Source organism: Neopsephotus bourkii, unplaced genomic scaffold (genome assembly GCF_033783945.1).
Source record: "Neopsephotus bourkii isolate Nb327-2 ecotype Australia unplaced genomic scaffold, CSIRO-AGI_Nbou_v1 NB_1864, whole genome shotgun sequence".
In the NCBI taxonomy this organism is placed as follows: domain Eukaryota; kingdom Metazoa; phylum Chordata; class Aves; order Psittaciformes; family Psittacidae; genus Neopsephotus; species Neopsephotus bourkii.
In genome coordinates this window covers 74,993-101,813 of record NW_026902337.1, presented here as the reverse complement: position 1 = coordinate 101,813, position 26,821 = coordinate 74,993, and the positions used below count along the sequence as shown (strand labels likewise).

The following is a 26,821-nucleotide window of genomic DNA, read 5'->3' as shown; positions in this document are numbered from 1 at the left end:
CTTTGTCCTTATTTCACAGATGCACTGGGAATTGTTTTAAATCTCCTTTCTGCTTTCCCATTACAGATGGTGATGATGACCCACAACTCTCCTGGGTGGCTTCATCTCCCTCCAGCAAAGATGTTGCATCACTCACTCAGATGATAGGAGATGGGTGTGATCTTGGCATCGGGGAAGAGGAAGGGGGGACTGGCCTGCCATATCCCTGTCTGTTTTGTGATAAGTCCTTCATTCGCCTGAGCTACCTTAAAAGGCACGAGCAGATCCACAGTGACAAACTACCTTTCAAATGCACCTACTGTAGCCGGCTTTTTAAGCACAAGAGAAGTAGAGCAGATCCACAGTGACAAACTACCTTTCAAATGCACCTACTGTAGCCGGCTTTTTAAGCACAAGAGAAGTAGGGATCGCCACATAAAGCTTCACACAGGGGATAAAAAGTACCATTGCCATGAATGTGAGGCTGCGTTCTCTCGCAGTGACCACCTCAAAATTCATCTGAAAACTCACAGCTCCAGCAAACCATTCAAGTGTACTATGTGTAAACGTGGGTTTTCATCTACCAGCTCATTGCAGAGTCACATGCAAGCTCATAAAAAGAACAAGGAACATATGGCAAAGACTGAGAAAGAGGGGAAGAAGGATGCTTTTATGTGTGATTACTGTGAAGAGACATTCAGTCAGACTGAAGATTTTGAGAAGCACGTAATGATACTCCACCCACAACATTCCGTGAAGGCAGATTTGCAGTGTATTCATTGCCCTGAAGTATTTGCAGATAAACACTCACTGCTCTCACACATTCATGAAGCCCATGCCAACAAAAAACACAAGTACTCTATGTGCCCAGAGCAGTTTTCTTCAGTGGAGGATGTCTATTGCCACTTGGACAGCCACAGACACCCTGACTCTAGCAATCACAGCATCAGCCCTGACCCAGTCTTGGGGAGTATGGCATCCATGAGCAGTGCAACACCTGACTCCAGTGTATCAGTGGAAAGAATTTCCACCCCAGATTTGACCTTAAAGCCTTTGAGAGGACAAAAGAAAATGAGGTCTGTGGACAGAGGGGAAGGCCAGAACTGGTCTAAAGTTGCCTACAGCTGTCCGTACTGCATGAAACGTGACTTCAACAGCCTTGCTGTTCTGGAGATCCACCTGAAGACCATTCATGCAGACAAACCTCAGCAAAGCCACACATGCCAGACTTGCCTTGATTCCATGCCTACACTGTACAACTTGAATGAACACATGAGGAAAGTGCACAAAGCCGATGCCTATCCCATGATGCAGTTTAGAAACATTTCTGCCTTTCACTGTAACTACTGCCTAGAGATGTTTGCGGATATCAACAGCTTACAAGAACACATCCATATTACTCACTGTGTCTTAAACACAACCCCTCAAAATGGCAACAATGCTTTCTTCTGTAACCAGTGCTCCATGGGCTTTCTGATGGAAGCAACCTTGACTGAGCATATTCAGCAGACTCACTGCAATGTAGGAAATTAAAAATTGGATTCCCCTGTCATTCAGCCAACGCAGTCTTTTATGGAAGTTTATTCATGCCCTTATTGCACAAACTCCCCCATTTTTGGCTCCATTATGAAGCTTACAAAGCATATTAAAGAAAACCACAAGAACATTCCTCTGGCACACAGTAAGAAGTCTAATGCAGAGCAGAGTCCAGTTTCTTCTGATGGTGAAGTCTCTTCCCCTAAAAGGCAGTGGCTTTCTGCTAGCATAAATTCAGTGTCTAATGGTGAATACCCATGTAATCAATGTGATCTAAAGTTCTCAAATTTTGAAAGTTTTCAAACCCATTTAAAGTTGCATTTGGAGTTGCTGTTGAGGAAACACTCTTGCCCTCAGTGTAAAGAAGACTTTGATTCTCAGGAGTCTGTTCTGCAACATCTCACCATGCATTACATGACAAATTCAACTCATTATGTATGTGAGAGCTGTGACAAACAGTTTTCTTCGGTGGATGATTTGCAAAAACATTTGTTAGACATGCATACTTTTGTGTTGTATCACTGCACCCTTTGCCAAGAAGTTTTTGATTCCAAGGTATCTATCCAAGTGCATCTGGCAGTCAAGCATAGCAATGAAAAGAAGATGTATTGTTGCACAGCTTGTAACTGGGATTTTAGGAAGGAGATGGATCTCCAGATCCATATGAAGCATAGTCACATGGGGAAACCATCAGAGTCTCACAAATGCATCTTCTGTGGTGAGACCTTTAGCACAGAGGTAGAGCTGCAGTGTCACATCACAACCCACAGCAAAAAATACAATTGCAAGTTTTGTAGCAAAGCTTTTCATGCAATCATCTTGCTTGATAAGCACTTGCGGGAAAAACATTGTGTTTTTGATGCTAGCATGCAGAATGGTACAGCTAATGGCGTGACCCCAACTAATAAGACAGAAGGGGTAGATATCCAGAACATGTTAATGAAGAATCCAGATACTTCTAACAGTCATGAAGCCAGTGAGGATGATGTAGATGCTTCTGAGCCCATGTACAGCTGTGATATTTGTGGGGCTGCCTACACAATGGAGGTCCTCTTGCAGAACCATCGTTTAAGAGACCATAACATCAAGCCTGGGGAGGATGACTGTTCTGGGAAGAAAGCAGAATTCATCAAAGGTAGCCACAAGTGTAATATTTGCTCAAGGACCTTCTTCTCAGAAAATGGCCTGAGAGAACACATGCAGACCCATCGAGGCCCAGCCAAGCATTACATGTGCCCCATCTGTGGGGAACATTTCCCATCACTCCTGACCCTGACGGAGCACAAAGTCACTCACAGCAAGAGTTTGGATACAGGGACATGTCGGATATGCAAAATGCCGCTGCAGAGTGAGGAGGAATTTATCGAGCACTGCCATATGCATCCAGATCTCATAAACTCCCTCACTGGGTTTTGTTGTGTTGTCTGCATGCAGACAGTCACCTCTGCCCTTGAGCTGAAAATTCATGGGACATTCCATACGCATAAATTGGCAGGAAACTCTGAAACCTCTTCTCCCAATGGCCAGGCCTTGCAAAACCTCTACAAGTGTACATTGTGCTTGAAGGAGTTATGGAATAAGCAGGACTTGGTAAAGTTGGATGTGAATGGCCTTCCCTATGGCCTGTGTGCTGGATGCATGACCAGGAACACCAGTGGACAGTCTTTAGGCTTGACTCCACAGGAGGTGAAAGAGGGACAGTGTGGCAGTCTGAGGTGCCCAGAGTGTAGTGTCAAATTTGAAAGTGCCAAAGACCTAGAGAGCCACATTCAGGTTGACCACCGAGACCTGATGCCTGAGACTAGTGGCCAAAGGAAAGGTGCCCAAACATCCCCTGTTCCCAGAGTAAGTACAGCTGAACTTTAAAATGTTTGAGGGATAAAATGTAGACCTTCAATGAGACTGAGAACTGATTTGTTGTCATTCTTTTTTGTTTGTTTATTTTTTAACTGTCACTTTATAAAATTACTAGTGCTACTAAAAAACCCAACAAAACAGGAGGAAAAGTAGACTAAGGCACATTGAAAAATCAGGTGTTGCTCAGCCTTGAAGGCTCCTTGATTCCTAGTGGAAGTACACCAGATTTTTTGCCATAAAACTGCCCTAGATTTACCAACAGAGAGATGAGACACTTGAATGGTGGGGATTGAGTTTGTCCATGAATTCTGATGCTACTAAGCTAGCAGATCTGGAAAAGCTGGGACATTTCCATGAAAAAAGAAGTACTGAGTACCCAAATCAGACAAAAATATGACCTGTCATACTTGAGAGTTGAGTTCCTACCAGTGAGCTAAACATGAGCAGGAGGATAAAGGAACTTTGAAGGAAAAATTTAGTGAATTCCACCTTACCTCCCAAATTCTCACTAAAACAAATTTCTGTGCTAATGAGGTTGTCCTTATGGATGTCTGTCAGAGTGAACGTTGAGAGGCTATTGGATGTCTGTGTGCATCCATGTGTGCTTGTATGTGTGTGTGGATGATTTTAAAAGGATCTGCTTCATGGCCCTCTGGTAAGATAGCAGTTTTCTTAGCATATCTGGAAATAGTTGTCTAATGCAGGTTACATCTAAGTGTGCTTTCCTTCAATGTTTGCAGATAGCCTGCTTTCCCATTTCTTAGCTTACAAGATATTTGGGAACATGCAGATCCAATAAAGGTTTTGGAAGCCTATTCAGGAGATTAATATCATTTGTAGTTTATAGTCTTTTAAAATTGTTTGTTGACATTTTGGTTCAAGATTGGGCCAAGTCAGTCCTTCTTCTGTCAGGAACAGATAGAATGAGTAGATTTTGGAAATCTTGAGAGACCAACAGCAAAGAAATCTGAGTATTGATATAATCTGACATTTTTACTTAAACATGATGGGGTGAGATTTTCAAAAGTATCTAAGGAAATTAGGCACCCAACTCCTAATGAATAATTTCAACCATAGATGCCTGTTTATGCCAATCTGATAATTAAAGCACCCACAAGCACATCTCACTGTATTAAAAGAACCTGAAAATGCCATTCAGCTAGAACACTGGGGGCTCAGTAACTAAGAGAAGACCCTAAGTACAGCCTGAGGACACAGACTGAGGTGCCTACACTAGAGCTGGTACAGGCTGTGTGTGTCCCCAGCAGGACTTGTTAGCTCTGGCGCAGCACTAGGGCACACGAGGCAGCAGCGTCCAGTGGAGCTGGGCTTTGTGCAGCTAGCTTGGAGCATGGCACTGCCTGCCTCGGCACCCGCTGGCATCAATGCCCCATTCCAGGCTTCTGAGAGAATCCCCTAGAAAGTTTAATTTCTTGGGTTTTTTTGCTTTTTTAGTAAAACAGCTGCATATTGTTCCCTCTGTGTGGGTTGAATGTTATGACTAAGCCTCTAGATACACACACCTAATTCTGCAGTAGAATGAGGAATGGAAATATTCTTCCTCCAGTGTAATACCTCTTGAGAATTTGTCTGGGGCTCTGGCTAGGTCATTCTCCTTCCTCTTCCTCCAGCCTTTATTTCCTTCTAAATTCTTTAAAGCACCTATGTTCTCTTAGGTAAGACTAATTCTTACTTCATAGCCTGAAGTATTACCTTTTCTTTCCTACTGACTATCAGAAGCAGAATATTTTGCCATATTCTGCTCTTATTTCTTGCTTTAAGTCTTTCTTTTCAGTGACAGCTTCCATACTCATTCTCTCAAGGGAGAGTTTTAAGTTCTTCAATAAGGTAAATGCCTTGAATTTCATCCCATGAGAGAAGGTCTTAGTTCCTTTGTAGAAGATAATGAAAAATCAGCATTTGTGATGATGGCAAATGTTACTTTCAACAGGTGTCTATGGCCTGCACATATGCTGATATCAGAAGCATTTATGGTATACAACCCAGGAATAGATATATTGTTGTTAGGAATAATTCATTACAGGTACAAGAGGTGAACTCTGATATCAGTTAACATGGAAACTACTGATGTTTCAGGTTTTTCAAGGCAATGATTTCCCTTTGTGTCTGCCTAGTACAGGGGTTTTCAAAGAAAGAATTACACTGTCTTTTAAATGGTAGTAAACCTCTCTATTTCAGGAATAGCATTTACTTCACAGTATCACAGTATCACAGTATGTTAGAGATTGGAAGGGACCTCAAAAGATCATCTAGTCCAATCCCCCTGCCGGAGCAGGAACACCTAGATAAGGTTACACAGGAACGTGTCCAGGCGGGTTTTGAATGTCTCCAGAGAAGGAGACTCCACAACCTCCCTGGGCAGCCTGTTCCAGTGTTCTGTCACCCTCACTGAGAAGAAGTTTCTTCTCAAGTTTAAGTGGAACCTCTTGTGTTCCAGTTTGTACCCATTGCCCCTTGTCCTATCATTGTTTGCCACTGAGAAGAGCCTGGCTCCATCCTCGTGACACTCCCCCTTTATATATTTATATACACTAATAAGGTCACCCCTCAATCTCCTCTTCTCCAAACTATAGAGACCCAGCTCCCTCAGTCTTTCCTCATAAGGGAGATGCTCCACTCCCTTAATCATCTTAGTTGCCCTGTGCTGGACTCTCTCCATCAGGTCCCTGTCCTTCTTAAACTGAGGGGCCCAGAACTGGACACAATATTCCAGATGAGGTCTCACCAGGGCTGAGTAGAGGGGAAGGAGGACCTCTCTCGACCTACTAACCACCCCCCTTCTAATACACCCCAGGATGCCATTGGCCTTCTTGGCCACAAGGACACAGTGTCGGCTCATGGTCACCCTGTCGTCCACCAGGACCCCCAGGTCCCTCTCCCCTACACTGCTCTCTAACAGGTCATTCCCCAATCTATACTGGAACCTGGGGTTGTTCCTGCCCAGATGCAGGACTCTACACTTTCCCTTGTTATATTTCATCAAGGCCTTAGTCATCCTAGCAGCTTTCCTACATCCTCTAGCAGCAGCCTTATATTCCTCCCAAGTGGCCAGCCCTTCCTTCCATGACCTGTAAACTCTCCTCTTCCACTTTAGCATACCCAGCAATTCCCTATTTAGCCACGCAGGTCTCCTGACCCTCTTCCTTGACTTCCTACGTGTCGGGATGCTCTGATCTTGAGCTCGGAAAAAGCAGTCCTTGAACGTCAACCAACTATCTTGGGCCCCTTTACCTTCAAGCAGCCTAGCCCATGGAATTTCCCCTAGCAATTGCTTGAAGAGGCCAAAGTTTGCCCTGCTAAAGTCCAGGGTTGCAATTCTACTTGCTATTCTACTGGCCCTACCACACAAGATCCTGAATTCCACCATCTCGTGGTCGCTGCAACCAAGGCAGCCCTCAACCTTCACTCCTTCAACCAGACCCTCCTTGTTAGTGAGGATGAGATCCAGCAGCGCACCTCTCCTGGTTGGCTCATCCACCATTTGCATGAGGAAGTTATCATCCATACACTGGAGGAACCTCCTGGACTGTGGCTGGGTTGCCGAGTAGTCCTTCCAGCAAACATCAGGGAAGTTAAAATCCCCCACGACGACCACGGCCTGTGACTGTGAGGCCGCTCTCAGCTGCCTGTAGAAGGCCTCGTCAACTTCCTCACCCTGATCCGGTGGCCTGTAACAGACCCCCACAACAGTATCGCCCCTGCCAGCCTGCCCCTTAATTCTCACCCACAGACTCTCAACTCGCTCATCATCTGTCCCTGGACAGAACTCAACGCATTGTAGCTGCTCTCGCACATAAAGAGCAACCCCACCACCCCGCCTGGATGGCCTGTCTTTCCTGAAAAGGACATAGCCCTCCATGACTATATTCCAGTCATGTGAGCTGTCCCACCACGTCTCTGTAATTGCCACCAGGTCATAATCTCCTGACTTAACACAGGTTTCTAGCTCCTCCTGCTTATTTCCCATGCTGCGCGCATTGGTGTACAGACATTTCAGGGAGCGAGCTGAGCACACCGATTTCACCCTAGGATTACAGGAGGCCTCCCAGTCTTCATCAATTCTGGAGCGCTGTCCCACTGAGGCAAGCCCAGCTACAACCCCATCCCCCTTCGAATCTAGTTTAAAGCTCTCCAAATGAGCCCTGCTAATTCGTGCCCCAGCATCCTTTTGCCTCTGTGTGATAAACCTTTCCCACATGCCATTGTCCAGACTGGTGCCCTATAAAACCAGCCGTTATCAAAGAATCCAAAGCCCTGCCTGCAGCACCAGCCTCGAAGCCAATCGTTTATGGACTGAATTTTCCCATTCAGTCCCACATCATCAATGGAAGATGGAAGGAGTGAGGAGAAGATCACTTGAGCCCCAGAGTCTTTCACCATCCGCCCCAAGGCCCTGTAGTCTTTCTTCATCCCCCTCAGACTGCGGGAAGCAGCTTCCCCCTCACCTGTCTGGAAGACCAGCAGCGGGTAGTAGTCTGTCGGGTGCACCAGGTTGGGGAGCGCCCTGGTGATATCCCTGATCCGGGCTCCAGGCAGACTACACACTTCCCTATGATGAGGGTCAACTCTGCATATCGGGCCCTCTGTTCCTTTCAGAATGGAATCACCTACTACAATGACCCTTCTTTCTTTCTTATCAGAGGCAGTCTTGAGGTGTGAAGTCGACCGCTTTTTCCTATGTGGCCTTGTAGGCGGGCCTTGCACCACATCCTCACCTACCTCTCCTTCAAGATCCAGGGCCTCAAACCTATTACGGAGGGACACCTGGGGAAGCGGGGCAGGAAGGGAGGAGGGCTGCCCACGATGCCGAACCGGAACTCGCTTCCAACCCTCATCATCTTTTTGGTCCCCTACCTCTGGGCGACAGCTACAGGGCAGGGGCTGTCTCGGGCCATCCCCCTCTGTCTGAGAGGGCAGGGGGTCCATCCCCTTTTGGGGGGTATCTCCCTGGAGCCGTTCCAACTGGCCAGCCAGGGAGTTACTCCACCAGTCGATCTCCCTTTCAGACTCCCTGATGGTCCTCAGGTTCTCAACCTCCTCCTTAAGTTTAGCCACCAAGATAAGCAGATCTTCTACCTGCTCACACCTCACACAGGTGGAATGCTGTCCTCCCTCCCCCGGCAATAGCAGGCTCTGGCACTTCCTGCATCCAGAGACCTGAACAGCCATGGTTAGGGCCGGGGTCTCTGTCTGAGTTGCTACAGTTCTCTTACTGCTAGCTCTCTTCCTGGAGACGACCATATTGGTCAGCAAAACGATCTACCTGTTCTTCCCTGCACGTGTTGGGAAGCGACACCGACACGTCGCTGCCCTCTCAAAGGCTCTTTCAAGTCAAGGGGCAAGGGGGTGGTCGCCGTCACTGTGGGAACGCCCCCCGCCACGTCAGCCACTCTCTCGCAAGGGCTGCTGGGACTTCGGGAATCTGGAAGCATCGGGAAATGTTGGGAAATGTCGGGAATCGCGATGCCTCTGCGCTATTCCCTCTGATTTTCCTAATCTCGGTAGAACCTCACGGTTGCTGTAGAGTGCCGGCTGCGTCTCTAACTGGGCTAGCTCCAATCAGATGTCATTGGCTTCATAGCAAAGCTCAGCAAGTTGAACACAGTCTTTCTTGTAATCTTGTTAGCATGCTGCTTACAGGTAAAATGCCATTTTACTGGAGCAATCTTAAGTACACAATGCATGTAGAGTAATCTGCAGATGTCCAGAGAAAAAAAGCTGCTTCTCTCCAGTTCATGAGCACTTCTACATTTCTTTTTTAAACACCTTATTGATTTTTCTTTCTTAAACAGAAAAGCCATCGAAGACAAGATACAGTCAGAAAGTATGGGGAGATTAGATTTTAAGTAGTGGGTATATATTTCAGAGTAAATAAGAATAGGCAGAATGAAATCCAAGCAAATAGAAAAGATGATGATGTACAAAATCCATAAGTTCTTTCAGTGTCAGAAATCACTCCACCAGCAGTTGCACTTCTTGAACTGAAAAAATGGGCATGGAAGCCTAAAGGAATTTCAGGGAAAAAAAAAGAAAGAAGAAAGAAATGAAGAAAATAAATATTAGCTCTTGATGAAAAAAAATTAATATATTTGGGAAAGGAAAAAGAGCAGGAAAAAACAGACAATTCCTGTTTACTGTATGTATTAAAGTTTTTGTATATATACACATGGATATAGCACCACAAAGGAAGTATGAAAATTTTTTTATTTTTAATTTTTTTACTATCGAACTTTTGGATGTTTTGTTCTGAAAATCAGATGGAAACAGCTAGATGAGGATCAAAAAGCACTCATAATTGCTTGTAAGTTTGGGGACTTGTTTTGTGGGTTTTTTTTATCCATAAGAATGAAAGAAAGCACATAACCCTTAAAAATTCTGCTGTATTTTGTCTTTTTCAGTTACATTTTAATATAGCAAACAACCAGGAATAAATATCTTTGAATTGATCACATTTGTTGCTAGGACTTCTAACTAGGATCCAATCCTGATGGTCAACAAGATAGATTTCCAGATGGAGAAAATTTTTGCATTGTGTACATGGCAACATCTGCATTGGGGGATTTGTTATTAGGAGATTTTAAATCAAGTCAATGGTCTTCCATAAGGAGCATCTCTAAGAGGAATAAAGTACACCTTAGTAGTAAAAGGTTGATCTAACATCAATTTGTGTTTGATTCTTATAGTTTTACATGACCTATTCTGTTTGGATAAGACTGAAAGGATTTTTTTTAAATGAGAATCACAGGTGGAGGTACCATTCCAGTATCTGACACATGCATAGCTCAAGACCTTTCTAGTTCTATCATGATGGCATAAGAGGTAATGCTTTCATGTTTTTCTGAAGGTATTTCTGTGTGTAGGAGCTTCAGTTTTGAATATATTCTATTAATTCCTTTAACATGTCTTGAGAAACATGAATAGTTGTTTAGTATTGAGATTTCTTATTGCCCCTTGTAATACTGGAAACAGTCATGTTTCAAGCTGTTCTTTCTCTTACACAGATTTATTATCATTTTGTACCATAGTTATTGTGAACAATGCTTGTTTAACATTGACAATGTCAAATGATTAGTCTTTCATTAAATTTCTATCTTTAATGGTGTTACATTTTTAGCCCACGTAGATTATTTGGACTGAAGAAGAAAAGAAGGTGGTATAGAAAATTGGAAGAATGAACCCTATTGTGCTCCTTTACTCAGCTCCTTTTCTCCTGCACACTTTATTGGACTCAGTTCCTTCTCTTTGATCTCCCCTGCACCCCTTCTCTTCCCTTGTAAATTTACTTGAATGGAGGAATATTATCTTTGTAGAACAGGAAACCATTTCCAGGTTTAAAGGAGAACAGTCTGGAAAACCCATGGGAACAATGGTTAGTTTAGAAATCAGAACCCTCTTGTTATTGCTACTATTTTGTGCCAAGATTAGAATTAAATAACTTGACTTAATGGGGATTGAACTCTCAGCTGAACACCTGCTCATCTGGTCTCTTGTCACCTAGATGCCATCCTCCAGACTCTGTTAGCTCCTCAGAGTCTGAGCACCTTTGTTGTCACCACTTGTGAAGACAGAACTTTAAAAACAGCTAACTGACCCATTAATAATGTCTGTGAAGCCATGATACCCATGTGATACCCACAAGAAGTTCTTATTTTGTACCACAAATAACACAACCTTGTATTCAAACTAGTGCTCCCCATTTACTGAGAATGGAAGTCTAGTTTTGTGACATTCTTTTAAAAAAGTATTAATGAGCCAAAAAATAAGCTCTTCCATCTCTTGCATATACATTTGCGTGCTAATCTAGCTGTAGCTATTTTGTGGGCTGTATAAGGCCATTTATTAACCTCACTCCATATCAAGCAGGGTAACCTATCACAAGAGCCATCACCTCAGTTAAGCTGCTCTTGTGCATGCATGTATCTCAGCTGAGGCTGAAGATAATACTAAAAGGAAGTCTGAAATCTGACATCTTCTCTGAGGGGTGATCATGCAAAGCAGAGTGTTATAAGTTTGTGAAATGGTGCAGAGGAGTTTGCACTGGATCTGTGGGTAAACAAAGACATCCTGTCTCCAGATCTGTTAGCAAGTTTTCAGAAGCACTGAAATCAATAAACAAATGTGAATCGTTTGTATTTAACATAAATTTAAAAGTTTGAAATAGAGTTGAGCTGAAATATTGTCCTTTTTAGCTAGTTACTTATGGACCCCTCATAACAGAAGTAAGTGTTGAACAAGGGGCAGAACTTAGTCAGCTTTGAAGTTTTAAATAGGAAGGTTTCAAGTTTTAAATGTGACCACATGAATCCTTCACTTCCCAAATCCTGTTTTTTTCCTCCAAGGCTTTTTGTGTTTTGTTTTTTAAATTAGGAGCCCTCAGCATGTGTATGCCAGCATGTTTGAGAGGACATGTGTACATGTGTGTGCTGTGCTTGTCTGCCAGAAGAGACTCCCAAGAAAAAGTGCTGCAGAAATCCAGCTGCTTTTCCATTCACAGCCTTGATTTCCGAATGGACTCCAGGAAGATACTTTCTTGAGCTGCCTAGGGACAACTAGCCAGTCCAAACTATTTCCTTTTATGTGGTTGGCTGTGTCAGGTTTCGGCCAATGGAGTGCAGCCTTCTTCCTATTATCATGTGAATCACTCGTCGTTATTTTAGCCTGGACTACATACAGAATTCATGGAATAGGCATAACATCCATAGACTGGTGCATTTGTTATTATGGTTTTGCAGCATGTTCATTAACCACCAGCAGGCTAACTTGTTGCTACTGATGACATGGGAAGTAGTTAAGAAGCTCTTGGCAGCACCTAATTTGTTCTTTCCTCAGCAGGTGTTTGAGAAAATAGGATCCCATGCACAGAGGGGGTGACAGCAACTCCTCTGTTTAACTCAAAACTTCTGACTTATTACTGCTGTCCTAAAAATGTGATTATAAGGTGTGGGATGGAGGCTGTAAGAAAAAAATCAAGTGTGTCTAAAAATGCACAAACCCCACCTACAAAATATTTTCCTTCAAACAAGTTAGGAGGGTGTTGTTTACCAAATTGGGTTTCTCAGTGCTAATGGCTTGGGTTTCTCATCCATTCCTTGGCTAACTAAGCTTGTGGCCAGTTCACGGAGATTTCACATATTTTCTGCTGCCATTCACACTGGCTGTAAGTATGTGGACCACATGCTCATGGCTGGTGGCAACTGCTTCAGCAGGAGTTATTCTCTAGGAAGAAGTAGGCACAGAAAGCCAATTTTTTCTAAATTGCATGTCAAAAGATGCCTAGTTAGATAGCATATTCCCATGCAGTCAATGAGCATACACATTAGACCAAAGCACTGTGCTCCTGCAGAGTTTCTGCTGGCATACAAAAAACCCACTTAGCATTCATTTTTTTTCCCCTAACTTGGATGTCTAAGTTGTCAACATGCATTTTAATTTCTAGAAATTATTTCTTTGATTTTTTTCCTGTTATGTTGCACAAGTGTCAATCTGAGTGCAAACTCCATTTTCCCTATTTGAATAAATGGTTCATATAATTGCCTCTTCACAGTGTCTCCTGCCTTCTGCAGCTAAGCCTCCCTGGTATGATGCTGAGACAGAGAAAATAATGCACAACAGATTGTGCTAGGAAACAATTCCTTGTGATAATGCAGTTTTTCCAGAATTGGGATACCATTACAAAATATACTTTTTTCCTTTCACTTCCCCAAGTAAGGTGTTTTGCCTACTGTATTTTGAGTTTAACTAAAGATGGATTTTTTTGAGAAAGTTGATCTTTTTCTGAAAACAGTTACCTTTCAATGTCTTTTATTTCACTCTACAAGAATTTTTACTGCAATGGGTTAAATGACACAAGCAGTCTTATTATGGCTTAAGCACTCAGAGTTTCAAGTACTATAACTTGGAATTTTTAAAGTTGAAATTAAAAATTCTCCTAAAGCAGGCTGTTAATTAGAGGGTGCATTTATGGTCCCAGAAAAGCCCAGCCCAACTTGGTGTTTTGTTGGGGATATGTGAGCAGAAAAGGCCTCAGTGGAAGTTGAATCATGCAACATGCTATATTCATGATCACACTTGCCTTATGCTACACTGCAGTTTTCGCTAATCTCTTTTTGGTTATTAAACAGAAAAAGACCTATCAATGCATCAAGTGCCAGATGACCTTTGAGAATGAGAGAGAGGTACAAATCCATGTCACTAACCGTATGATTGGTAAGACATTCTTTAAACTAGGCCACTCATTGGCTCCTTGTTTTTTTCTGCTACTCTTTGAAATTCACTATTCTGATAACTTGTTAATATTCCTGCTGTAATTTCTTTTTTTATCCATCAAGGAAAATTGTTTTGATGTAATGATTCTTTCCTTCAAAGCTTTTTAAATATGTGGTTATAAAAGTGCTGCTGCTGAGCTTTTTTCCCATATCCTTTTGAGTCCTCATGTAGCATTTTCATTTATATTAAAGTCAAACTTTTGAAAGTATCTTCCATTTAATAGCATAAATTTCTCTCTAACCTTGTAAAAAGTACTTGCCACTTATAAACCACTTAGGAGCTATTATGTTTCAATTTTGTATGTCATGACATTGAAAGGATTTAACTGCTAGCATTTTCCCAGCTATGTGATGTTAATTCCCGAGGAACATTGTCAAAACAAAACACTTAAAGAGTTATTTTAGTGGGTTTTTTTTCTTCCTTTTACAACAACTCTGGGCTTCAGAAAGTTAAACTTTTCAGACATACAAGTGTTTTTAAAAATCAGTGTTTGCTGCCTTCTACTATGGTCCTGTCACAAGAGTTTGTATTATTGTAATCTGATGGGTTGTATTTCTGCTGCAGCTATTTGGTTGATTTTCTGATGAACACAAATAAATGTTTTTCCCATCTGTACAGATGTTATAAATATATGCATTGGCCCAAGAGGTCAGTTTATTTTGATGCATAGACCACAAAGGAGATACTTACACATGCCATATAGGCAAATGTTTGATGAGATCCTTCAAGGAACTACAGTGCACTCTGTGTGTCTCATATATTCACATGCAGCACTTACCTCGCATAAGCATAATGGTTTTCCTTCAACAATTTTACATCTAGAAAACTATTCTTCTGTCAATGCATGTATGTAACTCCTATTATCTTTGAAGTGATTTATGCATAAATACCGGAGAGACAGAAATATGGAATGACACAGTCTTCACACTCCCACCCCAAAATGAAAAGTCACAACAGTTTTCACCTGAGAGCCACGTAGGCGTTTGAAGTCAATGTCAAGCAGGTTTAGATGAAGATATCTAAAAATGTTTGCTTTCGTACCAGGTGTTAATGTAATATCTTGTTTGCAAGCTTGAAGAGTGAGATCCTTGTTAATTCACAGAATCATAGAATCAAAGAATAGTTAGGGGTGGAAAGGACATTAAGATCATCTAGTTCCAACCCCCATGCCATGGGCAGGGATGTCTCACACTAGACCATGTCACCCAAGCCTCTCTCCAACCTGGCTTTGAACACTACCATTTCTTTGGGCAACCTGTTTCAGTGCCTCACCACCCTCACAGTAAAGAACTTCTTCCTTATATTCAACCTAAACTTCCCCTATTTAAGTTTTAACCCATTACCCCTTGTCCTACCATTATAGTCCCTAAAGAAGAGTCCCTCTCCAGCATCCTTGTAGGCTCCCTTAAGACACTGGAAGGCTGCTATGAGGTCTCCACTCAGCCTTCTCTTCTCCAGGCTGAATAGCCCTGACTTTCTTAGCCTGTCCTCATACAGGAGATGCTCCAGCCCTTTTAGCATACTTGTGGCCCTCCTCTGGACTTGCTCCAACAGCTCAATGTCCTTCTTATGCTGAGAACACCAGAATTCACACAGTACTCCAAGTGTGGTCTCGCAAGAGAAGAGTAGAGGGGCAGGATCACCTCCTTCGACCTGCTGGTCACGCTTTTTTTGATGCAGCCCAGGATATGGTTGGCTTCCTGGGCTGCGAGCACACACTGCCAGCTAATGTTAAATTTCTCATTGACCAACACCCCAAAGTCCTTCTCCACAGGGCTGCTCTGAATCACTTCTCCGCCCAACCTGCAGATGTGCCTGTGTTTGACCTGACTCAGGTTTAGGGCCTTGCACTTGGCTTGGCTGAACTTCATGAGGTTGGCATCAGCCCACCTCACAAGTGGCTTCATGTAGTTCCCCCCTATATTTTTTTATTTTTATTTTCAGGAAACCTAAAAGAAAAAGTCCTTAGGCAAGCTTAGTACTTGCTTCAACTTAATTTGTGATACAGTAGCTAATAAATATTTTTTTAATACAAAGGTCATGAAGTACCAAGTTAAAATTCTGCTTGATTCAAGAGGGGAATTCTTTGTCCTTTTGAAAACATGCAATTTCTTCTTTTTCCAGTAACTGATATGTGAAGTTTATTTATGTATATCCCTAGATTAGTTTTCTCTGTAATAATAATCGATGACATTACAAGGTTTACTATTAGAACCATCTAACCAATTTTCTATTGGAAAACAACAGTGGTAGAAGGCATAGGTGGCTAAGAAAAGTGTGGTGATGCTGTTTGTGAAAACTGTACCTCTTGTTTCCTTGGAGCTGTATGTAAGTTATTATAGATATTTGGAAGAACTCTATATAAATACAAAGGTAAATATAGACAGTTACCTAGACTTGGAACATTGTAAATGCCAGGACATGGTGAGAAAATATGCAATTATTCCATTGTGGTGTCAAGTCTTTGTGTTTCTTTGCTGAGATATGGACTGGGAACGTTCATTAAGTTCAAGTCATCACTTTTATACAGTGCAGTTTAGGAAAGAGTGAAGTATAGAAAGCTTTAATATGGAACCAGGCTTCCTCTCACTTTGGTCATCTCAATGCACAAGGGACTTGTGGCCCCCTCTCCTTCAGGACATGTAACTGCTTCCAGAAAGGTGTTGCCAGTGAGTATGCTGATGGTATTTTTTCTTTACTAGGGAATACTGAAGGTGAAAGTAGAGGCTATATATCACCATTTCTCCAGCAAGAAATGCTGTTGTCCTGGGTTCAGCAGTAGCAGTCATTTTTTCTCCTTCTTAGTAGCTGGTGCAGTGCTGTGTTTTTGGCTTTCAGCCTGGGAACAACGCTGATAACACCAATGTTTTTAATTGTTGCTAAGTAATGTTTTTCAAGGGCATTGAAAGGATATCCTCATGTCTTCTCCATGATCCCACGGGAAACAAACAACTTTCACAGTATCACAGTATCACAGTATGCTAGAGATTGGAAGGGACCTCATAAGATCATCTAGTCCAATCCCCCTGCCGGAGCAGGAACACCTAGATAAGGTTACACAAAAATGCATCCAGGCGGGTTTTGAATGTCTCCAAACAAGGAGATTCCACAACCTCCCTGGGCAGCCTGTTCCAGTGTTCCGTCACCCTCACTGAGAAGAAGTTTCTTCTCAGGTTTAAGTGGAACCTCTTGTGCTCCAATTTGTACCCATTGCCCCTTGTCCTTTCATTGTTTGCCACTGAGAAGAGCCTGGCTCCATCCTCGTGACACTCCCCCTTTATATATTTATATACACTAATAAGGTCACCCCTCAATCTCCTCTTCTCCAAACTATAGAGATCCAGCTCCCTCAGTCTTTCCTCATAAGGGAGATGCTCCACTCCCTTAATCATCTTAGTTGCCCTAAACTGTCGTGGTTTAAGCCCAGATGGTAACTCAGAACCACACAGCCACTCGCTGACTCCACCCCCTCTTCCTTCCCCAGCTCCCAGAGGGATGGGGAGGAGAGTCGAAAGAATGTAAATCCGACAGGTTGAGATAAGAACAGTCCAGTAACTAAGGTATAATACAAAACTACTACTGTTACCACCAATAATAATAATTATAACGGGAATAACAAGGGCTCACCACCCGCCGAACGATACCCATCCCAACCCGAGCAGCAATCTGGCATTCTGGGTAACTCCCCCTGGTTTCTATACTGGGAATGGTGTGCTGTCATATGGAATACCCCATTGGCTAGTTTGGGTCAGTTGTCCTGTCTCTGCTTCTTCCAGGCTTCCCCTCCTCCCTGGCAGAGCATGAGACTGAGAATGTCCTTGGTCAGAGTAAACATTACTTAGCAACAACTAAAAACATTGGTGTTATCAGCGCTGTTCCCAGGCTGAAAATCAAAACCACAGCACTGCACCAGCTACTAAGAAGGAGAAAAAATGACTGCTACAGCTGAACCCAGGACAGTGCAGGTTTTCTGGTGATAATTTGCATAGTACTGAGGCAGTAAGAGTAAGAAGAGTGATGGACTGCCTCTTGGGCTTGCTCCTGTGCCCTTTTTTCTAAGCCTGAGAGCCTTGCTCCCTTATTCAGGCCATAGGAGAGATGGGCACGTGCCTCCTCACTGCTCAGGCTGGTTTGTCACTTATAAAGTAAGGGGTGCAAGAGTTTCCTTTCTCAGTGTTAGACCAAGTCTAGCCAGATGGGCAGTGAGAGAGAGAAGTTAATATAGCTGGTTTTGCATCCCAGGTCTGGGGGGTAGAAGGGGAGCTTGACCTCAGACTGTCTTCCCGGGAGCTTAAGGTTGGATTCATCTCAATGAACTTATATCTGTCTAAAATTAAGGTGTCTGGTTTAATAGTAATTGAGATGTTGTTTGGGGAAAATGGATGGTTAATACCAATCTAAGAGAAGAATGTGAGGAGGATATGCATTTCCAGGGAAAGTTTTTTATCTCTCTTTTGCATTTGAAGTGAGTCAAGACAATGAATTTAGCCTTGACATGTATTTTTAGGTAAAAAAAACCCAAACTTGACTTTGATAATCCAAGACCTCTCAGCAGCACTTTCTTCTCATACTTTGAAAACTAGAAAATCAGTAGTTGAGATATCCTAAGCACTTGCTTATGATTTTATTCTGCTCAAGTGACTGTCAACAAAGGAATCTCTGCTCTGTAGCAGCAACACCTCTCAAGTATCAGTGTTCATAATATTATTAAAGAATTCAATTATTTCTTATTTCATAATCTTAAAAAGTGCATCCAGTTAAGTTGTCTGTGGCTCTCCCTTCAACCTCTTGGCCCCTCAGTCTGAAGTCAGAGTCCCTGCTCATAATTCATGGAGGTAGGGGGTTTATTTTTTTTGAAGCAGTATGCAGGGAATTTCCAGTGCTATTCCTACCCACCACTTCGAAAAATTACCCTTCTGCACTCTACCCCATCTCAAAGGATGCACCTCTCGAGCAACCAGACTGGGAACTTTTCACAGATGGAAGCAGCTTTGTGGAGAACGGAACACGATACGCAGGATATGCTGTAACAACACAGCAAAAGATAATCGAAGCCAAAGCATTACCTCCAGGAACATCAGCCCAACGGGCAGAATTGATAGCTCTTACAAGAGCATTGGAACTGAGCAACGACAAAAAGGTAAATGTATGGACAGACTCAAAGTATGCATTTGGTGTGGTACACATTCACGGTGCATTATGGAAAGAACGAGGACTTTTATCCTCACAAGGGACTAATATAAAATATCAAAAGGAAATTTTAGAATTGATAATTGCTGTGCAAAAGCCTAAACAGGTGGCCATTATGCATTCTAAAGCGCACCAAGGAGGAACTTCAAAGATATCTGAAGGAAATACATTGGCAGACCGAACAGCTCGACAAGTGGCCCGAAAGGTATGGAAGGTGATGGCACTAATACCTCTCAAGGTAAGCCCACTCCATACCTATCTTTCACAAAATCCAAACTATTCAAAGGAAGATGAAAAATTGGCAGGACTTTTAAGAGCTCAAAAGAATTCTGACGGATGGTATACAACAGTAACTGGACAAATAATAGTGCCACCAGCAATAATGAGAAAAATTTTGCAGACTGAACATCAGAAATGTCATTGGGGAGCAGAAGCACTGGTAACTTATTTAAGACGAGGAATAATCTCCACACAGATGTTAACTATGGCAAAATCAGTGGGATCAAAATGTGAAATTTGTCTGAAAAATAACCCAATAGTGAGGAGGCAAATTGAAATGGGAAGGATCAGAATAGGAATGGAACCAGGAGATTATTGGCAAGTTGATTTTATGGAATTGCCAAAAACACAAGGGTATAAATACCTATTAGTAGGGGTTGATACCTTTTCTGGATGGCCGGAGGCCCTTCCCTGTCGCACTAATCAGGCAAAAGAAACAGTGAAGTGGTTGCTCAAAGAAATCATTCCAAGATTTGGTGTTCCTTTAGGAATGTCTTCAGATAGAGGCCCACACTTTATTGCAACAATAGTCCAGGAAATAAGTAAATTATTAGGAATATCATGGAATCTGCATACCCCCTGGAGACCTCAATCTAGTGGGCAGGTGGAAAAGATGAATCAGACAATGAAAAGACAAATCAGTAAAATATGTCAGGAGGCCAAAATAAAGTGGCCACAGGCACTGCCCATAGCCTTGTTACGAATCAGAATAAAGCCTAGAAGTGGAATGTCAGTAAGCCCCTACGAGATCCTCTATGGGAAACCATATGAGGCACCAGAACCTAATCCTAATACTCACATTAAAGGAAATCAGGATGTTTACAACTATGTGCTATCTTTAGGTAAAACCCTAACCAGATTGAGAAGCACCTTGGTGTGGAACAGGCCATTGTCCTTGGAGAACCCAGTGCATGACATTCAGCCGGGAGATCAGGTATACATCCGAAACTGGAATGAAGAGCCATTGAAAGAGCGGTGGGACGGACCTCATCAAGTGCTGCTAACAACCTTCACTGCAGTAAAGGTAGAAGGGGTGGACACTTGGATACATTATACACGGGTGAAAAAGATCCCGAAAGTTTGGGAATCACAGATACTGAGTCCTACAAAACTTAAACTGAAATGTAAGCAGGATGTCTAGATTCTATTATAAAACTGTGATTATTGTCTGGTCACTAACACCATTGATGGTTGTCCCCTTTTTGGAAATTTCACAAAGGAAAGATGTCTTGACACAGTCTGTTGGACAAAATGCTACTCTGATCTGCAAGTTCACTAACACAACTTCAATAGGATTAATGCCAGTGAGGATAATCTGGAAAAAGATAAATGAATTTTCTCAAGAATCTGATCTAATTTTTGATAGTCAGAACAAAAATCAACTGCAGAATAAATGGGAATCAAAGGTTGAAATTGAAAACAAATTGCACAGCCAGAATCCAAATGAAGGGGAAACAAAACTGAAATGGTTCAAATTGACCCTTGAGGACCAAGGCAGATACCAATGCATTATAAGGACAAACAAAAGTATAGATTATGGTGAAAGAACATTAATTGTCAATACCATAGAAAAGAAAACTAAAGGACCAGCAAATCTAAAAACCAAAAGATCAGTAAATCCAACCCAAACAGTCCAATCATATCGTCGAGATCCCGAGGAAAATTTAATGATAGGCCTAATTAAAGATTTTGCTAAAATGAAAAACACAAGCAAAATAACGGCATGCTTACCAATACCAAAGGCAGCTGGAGAACCAATTGAGTGGGGAATAATAACGCTTTCACTTTCAGAGATCAACGGAACAGTCACTTGTCAGGAAAAAGAAGTAACAAAAAACATAACAGTGACAGAGTACAAGAAAGAAGGTGTTTTTGGAGATCCTGCGGTTCTGGTACCAAAATCAGTATGCGGAAATTATCAAAATACTCAGTTCACCTCTATAAGAGGTGAATGGGGAGAGTGCTTCTATCAAAAGGAAAATAAAATAAACAAACAAGAAAAGGTATGGGAATGTGAAAAAACGAATGGTTTAAAACAAAACTGGGACACAATTTGGTCAATAAGCATTTTGCAAAAATTTCAATATATTGGAAACACATCTTGGTGCTTTAGATGGACAGGAAAGGAGAATGTAACAGGAAATGTGGAAATTAATGATTTGCTATCCACACATAGGATTAGCCGGAATGTTATCAAAAATGTCCCTTGGTGGAATTGTACCAAAATTTTAGACTGTGATACTGACCCCGAAGAAATTACAATACCTCCAATTAAAATTGCTTTAATGGCAGGATGTGCATGCCGAGGATTGAAAATTGGAGGAAAAGAGATACAGGTCCCAATTGGCAATGCAGATTGTAAATATTCTACGGTGCGTAGTATGGGACATTTTGTCTGGGCAACAAGTGATGGAACCTGGACTACCCACCTATCCATGGAAGGCCCCGCTAAAGAAATCACCCTAGGAATACCAACTCTTTGTCCAATTTGGAAAAAGTCACCCTTCAGAGGCAAATTAGAAACTCTGCGAATTCGGACAAAAAGAAATATAGATGATGATGACATCGATGATGAAAACACATGGCAAGAGCCCTCCACAGGAGTTAAAATAGGGTGGGCTTTTGAATCTCTATTTGCACAAATAGCAGCATATCGAAATAGAGAAATGATTGACAAACTGATTGGCCAAACAAATAGATTAGCCAGAATAACAAAGAAAGGATTCAGAGATTTAAATTTACAATTACAAGCAACAACTAAAATGACTTTGCAGAACAGAATGGCATTAGATATGTTGTTACTTAAAGAACATGGTGTCTGTGGATACTTAAAGGACAGAGTGGATCACTGCTGTATTCACATTCCTAATGTGACTGCAGATGTAGAACATGACATCTCCCAACTGACCCGCATTGAGGAAGAAATGGAAAAAGAAAAAGAAAATGCTGAACAAAATTGGCTGGGGGCAATATTTAAAAGTTTAGGTTTTCACCTTACCGGTTGGATTCGTTCCCTCATACAAACAGCAATTGTAGTATTGATTGTGTTTCTGATAACATATCTAATGTATCTCTGTATCCGAAGGGAAATGACCCGCAACAGTGCATGGACTCATCGACTCATAGGAGCAGTAACAAGAGAGTATCCAAAACACTCAACACCCCCGCCCTCTTATATGGAGACAGCTGCTTAAATGTAATAAAGGGTAGCTGTTTCCTGATAAGTAGGCGGGCAAGAGTGAAAATACTTGCTGAAAATGAAGTATTTTCAAAGGGGGGAAATGTTAGAGAATAGTGAAGTTTTTCTCGTGAAGTTTTTCTCTGTAACGTTTTTTTTTGTAACTCTGTAACGTTTTTTTGTAACTTTGTGTGGTTGTTCTATCATAGAACTCCCCTCTTTTGATATTAAGGAAGGGGGGGTGTTTTATGATAGGATAAACATATAATAACAATAGAAGAAAGCATAGTAGAAATAGTTATATTTTATATTTTAAAGGTTTATAAATTGAAGGCCTTTATATGTGGCTAAAGCTTTGCTGTTTTAAATTTTAGCTATGCTGCAGATTTAGCAATAAATATGCCTGTACCATCCTGTAACTGTGGTTCTTAGCAACAGAAACTAACTTAACCATATATGGTACAGGGAGTGTAGAAAGGAATGAACTGTGAAGCTATACCCGAGTAGAACCGATATTTTAGAAAGCCAAAAAGGCATACCAGAAACTGATAAGAAAGTGCTAGCATCCACACAAGGGTTGGGATATGTCCCAGTAAGGGAAAGGTGAAGAGGGCGACCTGAGGAAGACTTCTTACTTCATCTGAGGAAGACTCCTTACTTCATCAGGACGACCACCAGAGGGGGCTGCGCAAGCGCAGAAGAGGCTGATGTTGTAACATTTATGATGTGGCAATCCTTAATGAATATGTATTAGTAGATGTTGTAACCTGTGCTAAATGTGTATAAATTGCGAACGCGATGTGACGAGGTTGGAGCCAGATTTGGGTGCGTACCCCTGGTTCCCCAGCGCTGCAATAAAGCACCTCATATAACCATTCCGGTGGTTATGTGTTTGTTCCTACGCTAACACCTTCATATACTGTGCACAAACACAGAGGCATATTAGGCCCTGAGCAGGGTCCCTGGGGAAAGAGCAGGCTGGATACATCCCCATATGAGGTAAATGGTAGATTTTTTTTATCCATTTTACACTGGGGCCTGTAGGAGGGCTGTAAGCAGCAGAACAGATCTCCTCAGTTGCAGCTAGCCAGGAATGGCTCTGTTTAGAAATGTTTTCAGATGGGGGATGTGGGGTGTTGTCGTAGTTTAAGCCCAGTCGGCAACTCAGCCATGCAGCCCTTGCTCACTCCCCCCCTTCCTCCCCCCCGCTCCCAGAGGGATGGGGAGGAGAATGTAACTCCCACGGGTTGAGATAAGAACAGTCCAGTAACTAAGGTATAACACAAACCACTACTGCTACCACCAGTAATAATAATGATAAGGGAAATAACGAGGGGAGAGAATACAACTGCTCACCACCTGCCGACCAATCCCCAGCCTGACCGAGCAGTGATCTAGCTCTTCCAGGTAACTGCCCCCAGTTTATATAGTGGGCATGACGCTCTGTGGTATGGAATACCCCTTTGGTTTGTTTGGGTCAGGTGTCCTGTCTCTGCTTCTTCCAGGCTTCCCCTCCTCCCTGGCAGAGCATGAGACTGAGAAAGTCCTTGGTCAGAGTAAACATTAATTAGCAACAACAAAAAACATTGGTGTTATCAGCATTGTTCCCAGGCTGAAAGTCAAAACCACAGCACTGCACCAGCTACTAAGAAGGAGGAAAATGACTGCTACTGCTGAACCCAGGACAGGTGTTCAGGGTGAAAGTTTTAGAGAACAGAGGTCTTTGAAACCTTGCGCTGATTTGGGCTCCTTTGAAACATTTCCATGCCCATGTTTTCAGGCACTGGGGAGTCCACCTGGGACTATATAAAAAACTTTCAGTAGTTCTTGCTGCCTCTGTACTTGCTTGCCTCCTGTTGTGCTGACCTGGCAATGCTTACAGCTTATCTCCCCACGCACCACTGCCTCTGATTTGCAGTCTATTAGATGCAGAGAAGGATTGGTACACAGCTTTGGGCTCTACGGGAGGGACTGAACAGCCATGGAAGCAGCCAGAACCATGGAAATCTGTCAGTACAGGTTCTCCCTGGTGTCTGGGGGAGTTTCCATTGCGGGGCCCCCACTGAGTCCCCACAGCATGTGAGTGGTGGCTGTCCTGGGGAAAAGGCCCCAGCACTCGCCCTTCCTGTGCTGCCAAGGGAGATCCCACTCAAAACCATGCACAGGATTTGGCCCAGGGTTTTCCTATTGGTTTTTTACAACTGTGCTGTTCCAAAAGCCAGGCTGGGTGCCCTAAATAATATTTTTCAGGGTGTACAAATTTCCACAGATGTGTTGCTCTACATGCAGGTCAGGCTACCCAGTACCACATTTGAATCCATGCTGGGGCTCTAAGCCGTTTGGGTAAGGGATGTGGCCACAGCAATGCTTCTCTCTGTCTTGGTTAGATGGAGGATGTTTCCTATTTAATGTCCAAAAAAGATTAACAACTGTCTCCACCCTTCTTTCTCCCTTTCTCTAAGAAAGTCTCCTGGCAAACGTGCATGGGGAAACTCAACTGTGGTGCAGTTAGTGCTGGAACAGGGGAAATAATGATTCCTGGTCATGCTCTAACACTGGGATAGCTGCAGGACCTTCCTGCCTCAGGCTCCAGAGGGGCTCTAAGGGTTTGTGGACTCATGAGAGGTTGTCCAACTCCCCGGAGCTCAGCAGAGCCCTTCTCTGGTGCTGCTCCTGTCCTTACACATGCAACTGTCGGTACTCTCAGTCAAAATTCACATCTGAATTCTGGTGCACAGTGAGGGAGGGAGGGGGATGCAGGCTGGAGGTGTGGTATATGCATGAGGCCCTGTTTGTGCTTTGGGAGCCACTGGGGACAAAAGGCAGTGCTGGAGGGAAAACTTCCAGAAGTCACATGGAAATTGTTCAGTGGTCTGGTTCTTGGACTGCTCTCTGGATAAATACCTCCCTGTTTGACGTGATGGGGACGACCAAGTTAAACACTATTTGGAGGAACAGGGGGAATTTTCTGAGTACTGCCCTAAGCCATGGTATATTATACATGTAGCATAGGGCTCCAAGTACCTGAATTACATTTCCTGTCCTTGGAGATCAAGTTTAAAGTTCAGCATTAAAAACAAAGAGAAGTGATAACATCCATATGTTCTGATGACAGATAGGATATGCCACAAAGTGACCACACACTAGCTGTATAATATGCAAAGTTCATTAAACAAGCACACTAAAGCCAATAAGCACAATAAAGCAAGCACACTAATGTGAATTAGGTAAATATATATATATAGCGAATAAGCACAATAAAGCAAATCAGAGATATAGGTACATAAGCAAAGTACTGAAGAAAGTTAGCAATGCATTAAATCATTACTGCATAGAGAGAACAGAGATTAAGAAGGGATATATTTAAGAAGGGATATATTCCCCTAGCGATTGCTTGAAGGGAAAGGGGCCCAAGATGGTTGACGTTCAAGGACTGCTTTTTCCGAGCTCAAGATCGGAGCATCCCGACACGTAGGAAGTCAAGGAAGAGGGTCAGGAGACCTGCGTGGCTAAATAGGGAATTGCTCGGTATGCTCAAGTGGAAGAGGAGAGTTTACAGGTCATGGAAGGAAGGGCTGGCCACTTGGGAAGAATATAAGGCTGCTGCTAGAGGATGTAGGAAAGCTGCTAGGATGACTAAGGCCTCCTTGGAATTAAAGCTGGCGAGAGGGGTCAAGGACAACAGAAAGAGCTTTTTCAAATACATGGCAGGTAAAACTAACACCAGAGGCAATGTAGGCCCGCTGATGAACGGGACGGGTGCCCTGGTGACAGAAGATACAGAGATGGCAGAGTTACTGAATGCCTTCTTTGTCTCTGTCTACTCTGCCGGAGGCAGTCCTGAAGAGCCCTGTACCGCTGAGACCTCGGATGAAGATAGGTCAACGGAGCGGTTTGCCTTAGTCGATGAGGAATGGGTTAAAGACCAGTTGAGCAATCTGGATATCCATAAATCCATGGGTCCAGATGGGATGCACCCGCGGGTGCTGAGGGAACTGGCTGAGGTCATTGCTAGACCGCTCTCCATCATCTTTACCAAGTCTTGGGAAACGGGAGAGGTGCCTGAGGACTGGAGGAAAGCAAATGTCACTCCTGTCTTCAAAAAGGGCAAGAAGGAGGACCCGGGTAACTATAGACCGGTTAGCCTCACCTCCATTCCTGGGAAAGTGATGGAACACCTTATCCTTGGTGCCATCTTAAGGCATATCAAGGATAAGAGGGTTATGAGGGGCAGTCAACATGGCTTCACCAAGGGGAAGTCATGCTTGACCAATCTCGTAGCCTTTTATGAGGAAATAACACGGTGGATGGATGATGGCAGAGCGGTGGATGTGGTCTACCTTGACTTCAGCAAAGCATTTGACACGGTCTCCCACAGTATCCTTGCGGCTAAATTGAGGAAGTGTGGTCTGGATGATCGGGTAGTGAGGTGGACTGTGAACTGGCTGAAGGAGAGAAGCCAGAGAGTTGTAGTCTATGGGGCGGAGTCTAGTTGGAGGCCTGTATCTAGTGGAG

The 26,821-nt window shown here is 42.9% G+C and overlaps 1 protein-coding gene across 1 annotated transcript in view; it reads left to right on the top strand.

The window, feature by feature from the left end:
• Positions 1–336: 336 nt before the first annotated feature.
• The window catches only part of LOC133207327 (zinc finger protein 423-like), a 93,190-nt gene continuing 66,705 nt past the window's right edge, over positions 337–26,821 (top strand). The window contains 2 exon segments of the mRNA XM_061344125.1: positions 337–3,360; positions 13,515–13,599. Coding sequence (XP_061200109.1) covers positions 538–3,360; positions 13,515–13,599 — 2,908 coding nt within the window. The 5' untranslated portion in view covers positions 337–537.